The 12489-nt window shown below is 26.1% G+C and overlaps 4 protein-coding genes across 4 annotated transcripts; 2 read left to right on the forward strand and 2 right to left on the reverse strand.

The window, feature by feature from the left end:
* Nucleotides 1–102: 102 nt before the first annotated feature.
* MKS88_004392 (mitochondrial pyruvate carrier protein 2) lies at nucleotides 103–1101 on the forward strand (the record flags this gene model as incomplete). Its single annotated transcript, XM_067217564.1, has 4 exons — nucleotides 103–193; nucleotides 467–589; nucleotides 698–772; nucleotides 1013–1101. The coding sequence occupies 4 exons, from the start codon at nucleotides 103–105 to the stop codon at nucleotides 1099–1101; spliced, it is 378 nt and encodes a 125-aa protein (XP_067071980.1).
* Nucleotides 1102–1815: 714 nt separating this feature from the next.
* On the reverse strand, nucleotides 1816–2160 carry MKS88_004393 (uncharacterized protein; the record flags this gene model as incomplete). The annotated part of the gene is made up of 1 exon (XM_067217566.1): nucleotides 1816–2160. One exon carries the CDS (start codon nucleotides 2158–2160, stop codon nucleotides 1816–1818), a length of 345 nt encoding a protein of 114 aa, XP_067071981.1.
* A 1037-nt stretch (nucleotides 2161–3197) lies between these two features.
* Nucleotides 3198–4770, forward strand: MKS88_004394 (uncharacterized protein; the record flags this gene model as incomplete). Its single annotated transcript, XM_067217567.1, has 4 exons — nucleotides 3198–3234; nucleotides 3719–4072; nucleotides 4402–4496; nucleotides 4723–4770. 4 exons carry the CDS (start codon nucleotides 3198–3200, stop codon nucleotides 4768–4770), a joined length of 534 nt encoding a protein of 177 aa, XP_067071982.1.
* A 259-nt stretch (nucleotides 4771–5029) lies between these two features.
* On the reverse strand, nucleotides 5030–11929 carry MKS88_004395 (uncharacterized protein; the record flags this gene model as incomplete). The annotated part of the gene is made up of 1 exon (XM_067217568.1): nucleotides 5030–11929. The coding sequence occupies one exon, from the start codon at nucleotides 11927–11929 to the stop codon at nucleotides 5030–5032; it is 6900 nt and encodes a 2299-aa protein (XP_067071983.1).
* Nucleotides 11930–12489: the final 560 nt, after the last annotated feature.

Below are 12489 nucleotides of genomic sequence, written 5' to 3' on the forward strand. Positions count from 1 at the left end.
AGTTAATAATTAAGGAAAAGTCAAACGCGTATATAAAATAGACATAATATTATTTCTACGAGTTTTCTAGTTTATTCATATAGTTTTTATAAAATGAATATAATGAAAAAAATATTTTACCCAAATATTGTACCAAAAATAAAAAGTCATATAGAGTGTTACAACATTAATCATAACATAAAAAAGCTTCTTGGTAAGACACACACACACGCACACAAAAAAAAAAAAAAAAAAGCAAAGTATTTTAAATTATATTAAATAATATTAAAACAAAATGATTTATGTCAAATTGAATTATTGTACTATGCTTCGTGAATGATAAAGGAGAAGAGACACACAAACACGTTCGTATGTATTATATATATGTATTTATCCTTATAGATTAAACCGGCCTTAAAAATTAGGCAAAAATGTACCATATATGTACGTATACGAACATACTAATTATTTGTTTATTCATGTACAGTATCCGATACAGGAATTTTGACTATTCACTTTTGGGCTCCAACATTTAAATGGTCTATATCCGTGGCTAATATTGTTGACATAAATAGGGACCCTAAGCTTCTTTCCCTACCCCAGCAATTTGGTAATTCTATATTAACATATTTCCTCAATTCATTTTTATGTGAACTGTTCATATAACTTTTTCAAATTATTATGTTGACTCCATTTTAACCTGTTATGCCTATTTTAGCAATATTTTTAACTGGATTACTATTCTCGAGATTTGCCTATGTCATTAAGCCGAGAAATTTGAACTTACTAACAAGTAAAATATAGAAAATATGGAAATACTTTTTACCTTATCAATGTTGTAACTTTGCTTTACACATTTTAACTATTTGTAGTTATATTCTCTTCATAAGTTTTTTACTTATTTTATATTCCATTTATTTATTTCGTGGTTCATTTAAATATTACGTGTTCCAACTATTTATTTCGTAGTATATTTATTTACTTTATATTCCATTTATTTATTTTATTTTTTTTTAATATTTTTTTTTAACAGTTAACCTTTTCATGAGTTTAACAGCGCTGTATCAAATTACACGTATCACCAATTATAAGTATAATTTGGGTAGTAAAAATGAAAAGTAAAAGGGTAAAAAAAAAAAAAAGGTGCACAAAAGTAAAACGAAAAAAAATAAATGGAAAAAAAATATAACATAAAAAAAATGGAGCAAAAAAATAAAGACTTAAAAATGGTGGTAAATAAATAATACATAAAAAAAAAGGAAAAAGGTAGAACGAAAAAAAGAAGGTAAAAAGGTGAAACGCAAAAAAAATAAAATAAATAATTTCCAAAATAGGAACAGTGTTTTTTATTTTTCATTTTTTTTCTTTTTTTTTTTAACACCCTCCCATATAATATAATTAATCAACCAAAATTTTAAAACAATATTTCAAAAAGAAAATAAACGTATATTTTAAAATATAAAAATGTATTCAGAAAAAAAAAAAAAAATCCACACTGTAACCAATTTTAGAATTCTAAAAAGTATGTATTGTAATAAAAAAAGTACATTAATATCAATTTACTATAAAAATAATCTTATTTAAAAAATGCTGTCTAGCAGTTGTTTTAATAAGATATACATGTATGTGCTTAGAATACATGCGTGTATAATATCAGTATACCACCTATTACCATTTTCATATAATTGAATAACACCCGCAGTAATAGTCACGTATTCATTTTATATATATATATATATATATATATATATATAAGCATATACATAAGTATGTATTATATATATATAAGCGCATAACAAATATTGTTAATGCAATACGTACAGCAGCTCGCGAAGGTTATTTTGCTGCTGCTCCATTGCTATTTACCTTATCTTGAAAGTTTTTTATTTTTTCTCTTATATCTTTCAAATACTGTTTTATTAATTTTTTTTTCTTGATAAACTTATTTATATAACTTAATCTTAATTTTTTTTCTTTTTTCGAATTGGGGATAACAAAACTTGATATTTTACATTCCATTTTAATTCTCCTTCTAATTTTTTTTTTCCTTTTTTGTTTATATCTTTCCTGTATTTTATTTCTGTCCGATATTATGTGTGACCTTACTTTATCCTCTATATCGCTCTTCAAATTTATTTCAATGTTAAATTTTTTTACAGGTCTCTTTTTAACTCCAACCATTTTGGAAAAGTTTTGAAGAAATTTTATAATCAGTGAAACGTGCTCATATACATACATATATAAAGATAACGAAACGTTCTGCAAATAATTAATTTTTTTTCCTCAATATATACTAAAAATGATTAAAGGTTCTTTTGCTTCTCAAAATGCATTGAAAAAGAAATGGATTAAACGGAAAAGCATTATATATTCTTTTTCTATACTTTTAGTAATTACGAAATTGTAAAAACAAATTGGAAAAAAATTTAATACAAAAAAAAGAATTATCTGTAAATAAATTAGCTTTTAACTATTGGAAGTTTTTTATTTATATTACATATATATAAATATATACATATATATATGTACCTATCAAGTGAAGCACAGTTAATATTATTGCTCAGTCGAAAAGAAAAAAGGAAAGCATTTTGTAAATGGCAAAATTAAACTAAAATGTTAAGCAAAATAAAATACAAATAAAGGTTATAATATAATGGAATGAATTAAAGAATATAAGAAAAGTAAAAATAAAAAATATATATGAACAATAAACAAACATTTTCTCAAAATATTTTAATTCAGGAAAAAATATATATACATAAATATTACGCATCAGATGAATTAAAAAAAAAGATATATTTCTATTTAAAAAAAAAAAAGTACATATTCAGAAATGAAATTATAAAAAAAAAAAAAAAAAAAACTTAAATGAAAAAAGGGGAAAAAAATAAAGAAAGATTTTATAAAATTGGAAATATTCCAAAGGAATTTATTTTTTAAGATCAACATGTAATAAAAACTTAATACATACATACTTAATGTATATGTAGCTTTATATATATAGATATCTTCCCACCTGTTAGCTTGTGATCGAACAGAATTATTTTACGACAAAAAAAAAAATAGCATTTTATTTCATAGTTTTTTACAGAATAACATATAAAAAGAAAGAATAGTTTGTCAATATATATACTGAATTTTTAAATATTTTTTCACAATATGAAAAAGGACGAAACTGTGTCAACTTTGAAAGAAGCTCACTATTTTCTGAAATAAAAATGAATGATAAGGAACAGCAAAAATTTCAAGAAAGGAGTTAGTTTAAATGGGAATACATACATAACGCATATATACATACGTACGTTCACACATACATACGTACATTCACACATACATACGTACATTCACACATACATATGTACATTCACACATACATATGGACATTTATACATACATATGTACTTTCATACATACATATGTACTTTCATACATACATATGTACTTTCATATATACATATGTACTTTCATACATACATATGTACTTTCATATATACATATCTACATACCTACGTAATGCATTCACGTATACATATATATATATATATATATATATATATATATATATATATATATATATATATATGGGGGACACAACTCTGACATGTATGTATACATACGCGTGGCCGTTTTGATACATATCAGAGTTGCTTATGTACTATAACCCATGCTCACACTATTATTATGTATAAATATATATACATTTATATATTTCTTTTTGCCACCTTCCCCAATTTTGCAGTGAACGAATTTGATGTACATAGAATGTTAAATAAATTTAATATGAGTAACTACAATGAGGATTTTGTGGTTACAAATAATATCTTAAAATATCACATGAAAAGTATAGAGATTTATAACTACGAGAAAAGTAAAATATATGACAAAGATGAATTAGATTTATATAAAGAAAAATTGATAAATAAAGATAATATTCATTACTATCCATATGAGTTATATTTTAATACGTATAGAAATATCTATAAAGAAGATAAAGTGCTTTTAAATTTACCCAACAACGTAAAAAAAACAAAAGAAAAAGAAAATGATGAAAAGGAAGAACAAGATGATAAGGAGAAGGAAGACAATGCATCACGTAAAAGGAAAAAAAAAAAAAAAAAAGAAACATGAATTAACACGAAATAACAAGAAAAAACAAAAAAAAAACAAAAAAAAAAACAAGAAAATAGAAATAATAGAAAAAAAAGAAAAAAAAAATCTACATTTTGTAATAAAAAAAAAAATGTATATAATCAAATGTATATTTCACCAAAAAAAAAAAAAAAATATAAATTTCATCTTCTCATCGAATAGTAATATTATAAATGCGCATGTATAGCAACGTCTTGCTTGCATTTCTGCATTTTCTAGCACAAAGTGAAAGATTCATGAATACTTTTTTTATTTGTTTTCCTCAAATTGCAGATACTTCTGAAGAAGAACAAGGTTTAGAGGACGATTATAATTTTGACTATAATAAAAGTGAAGACGAATTAGAGATTGAAGATAATGATGAAAATGTAATATAATGTGGAATCTTTAGCAACTTGGCAATTTGTTGTACAGCTATTATTATTTGACATTGTGTCCTATCATTTAATGCTTCAGAGAATTGGGTACTTATTAGTATAGAAATAATATCATCTAAATCTTCAGAGTTGTTAAATAAATAATTCTTAAAATCATATGGTGAAATAAAATTAATATGTGCGTAAAGGTATTCATTCGTGAACTCTCTTATCTTAGGATATCTACCAGAAGAGAAAAAAGAAAAGATGTAAGAACAGCAATTGAATGTGCGTTTTAATTTTGTGATGCTACTTGTTATATATATTTATGTATGCGGAAGCTTCATGTACACAAAAAAGGGTTGAATATGATATACCCACGGTATGCGCATTTTTATGCAAAATGCGCGAATGTATATGAACATACAGATATGTAAATAAAATATAGGGATGTATGTAAGCATGTATGCGCGCATATGTACACGTAATTTGTGTGCGCATGTACGATAGTTAATTTTTTTTCAAGACTGCGTCATGTGCACATCTCACCTGTGGAGCAGCAGGTTTAAGATCAAAAACATGGCCAATTTTTTTATGTTTAAGTGAATGGTTGGACACATAAAAATGTTTATTATTAACTCGGATATCGTTTTAATAAGAGAAAAACAAGTGTATTTCTCTAAGGAGTGAAGGAAAAAATTCAAGAAGCAAAAAGCAGTGAAATTATTAATAACTGAAAATTTTACAAATGAATTTACACTTTTTAAAAAAATTTCTAGCTGAATTAAATTAAAATTGTTTAAGTAATACAATATTTTAATTAAACAAATATTTACATATTCTAATAATTCGATTTTTGTATGAAATTTTTTTTTAATTTGTTTATTTGTTTTTCTTCTTATTTTCTTCTCTCTTTTTTTTTCCTCCTTATTCATATTATCCCAATTTTTATTATCGCTCTTCAGAAATATTATATTTCTATCAAAGAATATACTGTAATTATGAAATAAATTTTTTGCAAAATCAAACTTTTTATATTTCTTCTCCAACATTATTATTTCGCTCAAATTAATGTTATGCATGTTGCAGTTATGTAAAGAAAAAAACCCATTACTACTGCTGCCGCTATTTTCACAGCCCCTAATATCCCATTGGGTAGTCATATCATGGTCTATCATGTTCATCTCATTATTTATTGTTTTCGAAGCATCATCAAGATTGCCGCTTATCTTGATGGTACTATTCCCCATGTTACACACATCCTTATTATTTGTGCCATTCCAAAAAGTATTTGCTTTTTCTCTGTTATAGTCACAAAAAACTTTATCAACAATGGTGTAGTCATACTCGATATAATACATTTTATAATATCGTATATACAAAAATAAAATATCATCTCTTATATAACCAAAAGTGTATATATTTTTATATTTAACGAGAAATTCTAAAAATAAGTATTCAATAGATTTTTCTTTCCCCTTTTTAATTAAATTTGTATATTCATAATTGCTATATTCAGTATATGATGAATAATAACATAATGTATTAAAGAATCCGCTAATTATGTAGTAATTGTATTTATTCAGAAATAAAAGATAAAAAATATGACTATATAAATAAGTTTCATTATATTCTAAACATTTTATTACACTAATATTTTTTTTGGTTTTGTCTAAAAGGAAATGAACATCTTTAATTAAGTTTTCTTCTTCCATTGACATCTTCTCTTCATTCTCACTTAGATTTATTTCATCTATAAAATCGTTATTAATAAGTATATTTTCAAATATTAAATCGTTGTTTTTTCGATGTTGATAATTTATTCCATTTTCAAAATTTGTTTCCTTTGTTTTTACTTCTTTACCCGTACCGAGATCTTTGTTATTGTGTCCTTTTATCAAACCCTTTCTAGTAGAAATAAACTTATTCTTGTGAAAAATGGAAAAACTGGTATACTTTAATGTATAATTATACAAATAAATAAAATTATTAATTTTATTAAATATGGTTTTCATTAAACTATATTTATAATTCTTGTTCAAAAATAATGAAGTAATTTCTTCTTCATATGTACAAGAGCATTTATTTATGTTTGTTGTTCTTTTGAAGGATTTTCCTGAACTTTTTTCATTTCCTTCATCTTCATTCTTCTTAGTATAGTAATAGTCCTTGTCCTCATTGGTATTATAGCTGTCATGCTTAGAAAACCTCGCCTGATGTGCAGTATATATTTTGTCCTTTAAATATAATGGTTCATAATAATCACACACATGAGTAATTATATTTTCAAAGACGCTTGAAATATCTGTTGAATAGCTACTTAAATACTGATAGATATTAATTTTACTTTTCCTTATGTTATCGTCAATTTTTTTCTTAAGAAATAATTCATAAGAATAATCATGACAATACTTATTAAAAATATTACTGAATGCAAAATGATCCATTTCTCCGTTATCATTGAAAGTTGCATAGTTATACAAATAGTTCAATAAGTACAAACACTTCTTATGTGTTCGTATATTTTTTTCACATAACAATTTCAACAATAATTGAATTAATGTGTTAATATATGTTTTCTTTATTTCAAATAAGACATACATATATATTACATTATCTTTTTCCTGGTAAGAACAGTTATCCCTGCTTTCATTCGATGGACACTCATTATCACTACTCTCATCTTCATAACTATCATCCGAGGTAAGACAATCGTAAAAATAATTTTTATTAACTGTGCCATTTGGATGCTTAGCACTTAATCCCGCCATATCCGCGCTGGGTAATTTTTGTGCGTCTAATTCTTCCCCTTTAGGTGCATCGACTACGTTAACTACATCGACCACGTTAACTACATCGACCACGTTAACTACATCCACCCCTCTAACCGCGTCCATCCCTTTTTGTTGCTTCCTCTTGAAAAAGAACAGCGGGTAAGAAGTTAACAAAAAGGCGGTAAGCCCTAAACATATTTCCCTCACAAATATATGAGAGTCTCCTATATCATTTTCATACACATATTCTTGTAAATATAAAATTAATATTTTCACTATTTTGTTAATATTTAAGTTAAACTGAAATATGTCTTTATTTTTCTTTTTGCTCTTTTCTAGCACTTCTTCCCATTTTATTTTTTTTTTTATAAATTTAATTTTTTTCTTCATATAAAAACTTGTGTTTCTTTGTTTCTTTTTATATTTTTTATCCAGTCCAGAATTTAATTCGTTATGACTATCTTTACTAAAACAGTCCACATTTTTGTAATATGTATGATTAACACTTTCAACAGTTACGTTTTCTCCAATACATGATTGACTGTTCCTCTGCATACATGTATGCCTCATCATGAGCTTATTTTTGTGTAAGTTTTGCTCATCGGAGCAATTAGTGCTACGTGTATTAAGGCATTTGGTCGAAGTAACAATTCCGCCTTCTGTTGTGCCATTAAATGTGTTGGGGTGGGCATTGGTAGTAATAGTATCAACAGTAGTAGTATTGGAAGTAGTATCGGCATCAGCAGTAATGGCAGTAGTAGTCGTAGTAGTAGCCGTAGCGGAACTTGTGCTATTACTGCCAATTTCGCTACTTTCATTTCCCCTCCGGTTCAGTTTTTCCTTATGGGGTCGTTTGGACTTAATTAGACCCTTAAAACTGGTAGTACATTGATTATAAACGACTAAAAAGTCAGCGATGTATTTTTTTCGAACCTTATCAGCTATGTTAAACAAAGCTAATAAGCAGAATATCTTCATATTAGAATCAATAGGGTATGATTCAAAATTAATGTTTTTAAAAAAATTAATATTGTCTTTAATTATAATTTCCATTTTAGTTTCATCCTTTTCCAACAATTTGACTGGAGAAAAAGTGTCTACTATCTCTTGACTGTTTTTTTTTTTTACTATTAAAGTATTTTTAATTTTGAAATAAGTAGAACTTTTTTTTAGAATTTGATAAAATATTTTAATTAATTGAGAGGAAATGCATGGAATAATGCTGTCATGAATAAAACAGAGAAGAATGAAATATCCCTTCAGATGAAGAAAGTTGTCTTTTGCTTTTATAATTTTTGTAAGCACATCGTATATATATTCAATTGCTTTTTCCTTGCTTATCATATATATAGGCATGTAATAAAATATTTTAGAAGCCTCATATTGTATAATTTCATTGTAATGAAATAAATTATTATGTAATATTTCTATAAAAAAAGAATAGGTATTTTTCTTTACCATAAAACAATTACATTGACATACACTTTGTATCAGTAGGCATAAACTATGTCTTAAAATTTCCCCTTTTTTAAATTTATATATTCTTCTTTTCTCACTATATAGTATTATTTTTTTTATTTCATTTTGTAAGTTCTCATCAATATTTTTTTTTAATTTTAAAAGGATCTTAGATATACATATAATGGAACCATGTTTGATCAACACATTTTCTTCATAGCTTTTATTTATTAAAAATGGTAAAACAACCATAATAAAGTAATCAGAATCCATAGCTGATAAATTTGCTAACGATTCTGCTGATAATAATCGTATGTTGATATTTTCGTGAAATAACTTATTTGAATATAAATGAAAAATAACTGGATATTTGTATAAAAAAAAATTGCATACAACTTTAGTTTTTATAATTATTGATCTTTTTAAATTTGTCAGCTCTGTAAAATTACAAGTAGATAATATATCAATATTAGTATTAAAAATATCTTTTTTTGTTTCATCAAACTGCTTTCTATTTTTTTCATAAATTCCTTTCTGTTCATAATTATATGTATTCATACTTTTATTTTTTTCATCTGTGCTACAACTTGACATATTTTTTATATCCTCATAAAACTCATTTATTTTTGAATGATCAAAAAATAGGTTAATGAAATTGAGGATGTCCGAAAACAGCCGTTCTTGATTCCCTCCCTCAGAAGTTACCTTTCCACATTCAGCCCTAGGTGGGTTAGTTACCGCTCTTCTGGTGTTCCTATTCGATAGGGAATCCATATCAGTAGTATCAGTAGACGCTGTATTAGCGGTCATATCAGCCGATGTATCCGCAACTGCATTAGCTCCTGAGCTGATCGGTATGCTAGCCTGTATGCTAACCGGTATGCTGACCGGTATGGTGGACGGCTTACTAACCGTTGAGGTAGATGCAAAATTTTCATCCCATGCTCCGCTTCCAAGCTGATATAAAAAATTAAAGTTGCCTATGAAAATTTGAAGCAGAGACATAGCTGACTTCCTAATATTAATGTTATCCTCAAATAAAGACAAAACAATTAATTTAATGAATATTAAATGGAAAAAAAAATAGTTTATTCCACTATTCTGTTGTTCATAGTACTTTTTAATGTATTTGTTGTATTTAAATAAACTGTATAATAGAACAAAAGCACTAGGATAAATTTTCTCTTTGTTTAAATATAAGCTCTGTATTATTTTTCGAATTAAATAATTTAAGGTTTGTATGGATAAATTATTTTTGTTAAAAAGGAAATGAAATAAAGTATAGTTTATTGTACAAAGTGTGTTAAAATCATTATATTTTGCTAAATCATCAAATTTGTTCATTATAATTTGAATATTGTCTAAACTAAGATATATTAAAATATTTCCAAAACTTTTTGATAAACACCATCGAACAGTACTATTATTATCATTAAAATAGCAGAATAATATGTTCAGAATTTGCATTATATCTTTTTCACATGTGTATTTTTTGTACACTTTTAAGTAAGTCATCTCTTCTTTGTGCTCTCTTTCGCATTTCATCTCTTTACCTTTTTTGTATAAATTTAACACATCGTTGATATTTAGGAACAGAGGAAATTCGTTCAAAAGGTTGTCCTCGAGCATTTGGCTTTGCTCCCCTACACTCGAGAAATTATTTTTTGTGTTTTCATTTTTACCATAATTTCCGCTGCATGGTGAGCTACAATTTGCGTCGTCACTTTTTCGGAAAATATCGTCTGGAGTATCCCTTTTTGCACCTTCATCCCTTTGACCCTGTTCTGTCAAAGTATGCAGACATTCATTTTTCTGATTAACGATATCGTCAAATTTGTCCAAAAATATGGAAGCGTAATAGCCCATACAAAGAATCTTCAACGATTTTGATGTTGGCGTAAAATCCAGGATACTATGATTGTGAATAAAAAAAAAATTATAAAAATTGGTGTAATTCTTTAAAATTTTTTTATCTAGCTTTTTTAAAATTCTTTTATGTGTTAATAATATACCATAAAAAAGTAAAGTAGTAAATTTTACATTGCAACAAGTAGGGATATTTGTATTTTTTATTATATACAAATCTTCAGTTAATTCTTCATTTTTCTTAGATTCTATATATATCAATTTTAATATAATTTCTTTTGAGAAAATCATAAAATTATTAAAATATGTTCTACATTGGTAGACATCTTCTCTACTTAAAAATTGAGCATACAAAATGGAACAAGCTTCTTTCGATTTATCATTTTTTTTAACATAATAATAATATATATCTTGAATATTATTTAAAATATTTTCATTTAAATTTGCTAGTTTAAATGGTATATATAAGCAGAAGGATAACCAAATTTTTAAAATATATAAAATTACCCATGAATTATCTTCATCCGTTTTGTCATATTTTAACTTACTTACGTAATTAAAAACATCCTCTTCTTCTCTTAATGTAAGAAGTGTATCTACTATGCCATTTAAACAATATGCGTCACACGGAAATAATGTTTTAATTTTTTTTTCTCCTCTTACAGATATTAACGTGTTGTAATATTTAAACACTTCTTCTATAATTATGTACATCTTCAAAAATTTGCTCTCGGCATCCTCTTCGTTTTTTGCGCCATTTCCAGCTTCCGCATTTCTGTTACTGATATTTGCATTCCTTTTTTCTTTATTTGCCTGACCATTATAATTACGATCATCATTTTTATTGTCCTTGTCATTATGGGCATTATCGTTGTCATTATGGTCATTATTGTCATCCTCACCTCTTTCTTCCTCTTCTTGTTCCTCCTCCTCCTTCTCTCTTTTTTCCCTAGAACTTACGGGTGTACCCTCCCCCATTTCATCAGAGGCACTTGTCCTCCTTGTATGTCTCACTTTCTTTTCAGCCCTGATGATAACATTATTAATTTCACTCCTCTCATTCTCAAATTTAACCTTAAAATATTTGATAATGCCTGCTAATTTATTAAAAGTCTTCTTTAAAAAATCTAAGAACGAATGAATCAGAAGAGTCAAATGAACATCCAACACTGTCTTTACTTCTCTATAACTATTTAAACAATTGCTTAAGTATTGTAAATTACCTATAATATGTGAATAATTTTTTATCATTTTATTTTCTTCCTCATTATCCAAATAGCCTTTTATTATTTCTATCTTCTTTTCGACACTTTCATATTCACGAAAAAATGTTACTTTATTTTCCATTTAGAACAAAACACCAAGAGTTAAAGCTCAATTGATATATGCTTTATGTATTATGTATATACTACATATACCACATATACTACATATACCGGATATACTACATATACCACATATACTACATATACCGGATATACTACATATACCACATATACTACATATACCGCATATACTACATATACCGCATATACTACATATACCACATATACTACATATACCGCATATACTACATATACCGCATATACTACATATACCGCATATACTACATATACCGCATATACTACATATACCGCATATACTACATATACCACATATACTACATATACCGCATATACTACATATACTGCATATACTACATATACCACATATACTACATATACCGCATATACCGCATATACCGCATATATCACGTACACTACATATATTATATATATGTAATTTATATGGTATATGAAAAAAGTTACACAACAAAAAATTAGTTTCAACGTGAGCCCTATTATTATATACGTTATACGGTATTATACGTATAAAAAAGAAAAATTCTTTTTTTTTTTTTTTTTTTT

This window comes from Plasmodium brasilianum, chromosome 12 (genome assembly GCF_023973825.1).
Source record: "Plasmodium brasilianum strain Bolivian I chromosome 12, whole genome shotgun sequence".
In the NCBI taxonomy this organism is placed as follows: domain Eukaryota; phylum Apicomplexa; class Aconoidasida; order Haemosporida; family Plasmodiidae; genus Plasmodium; species Plasmodium brasilianum.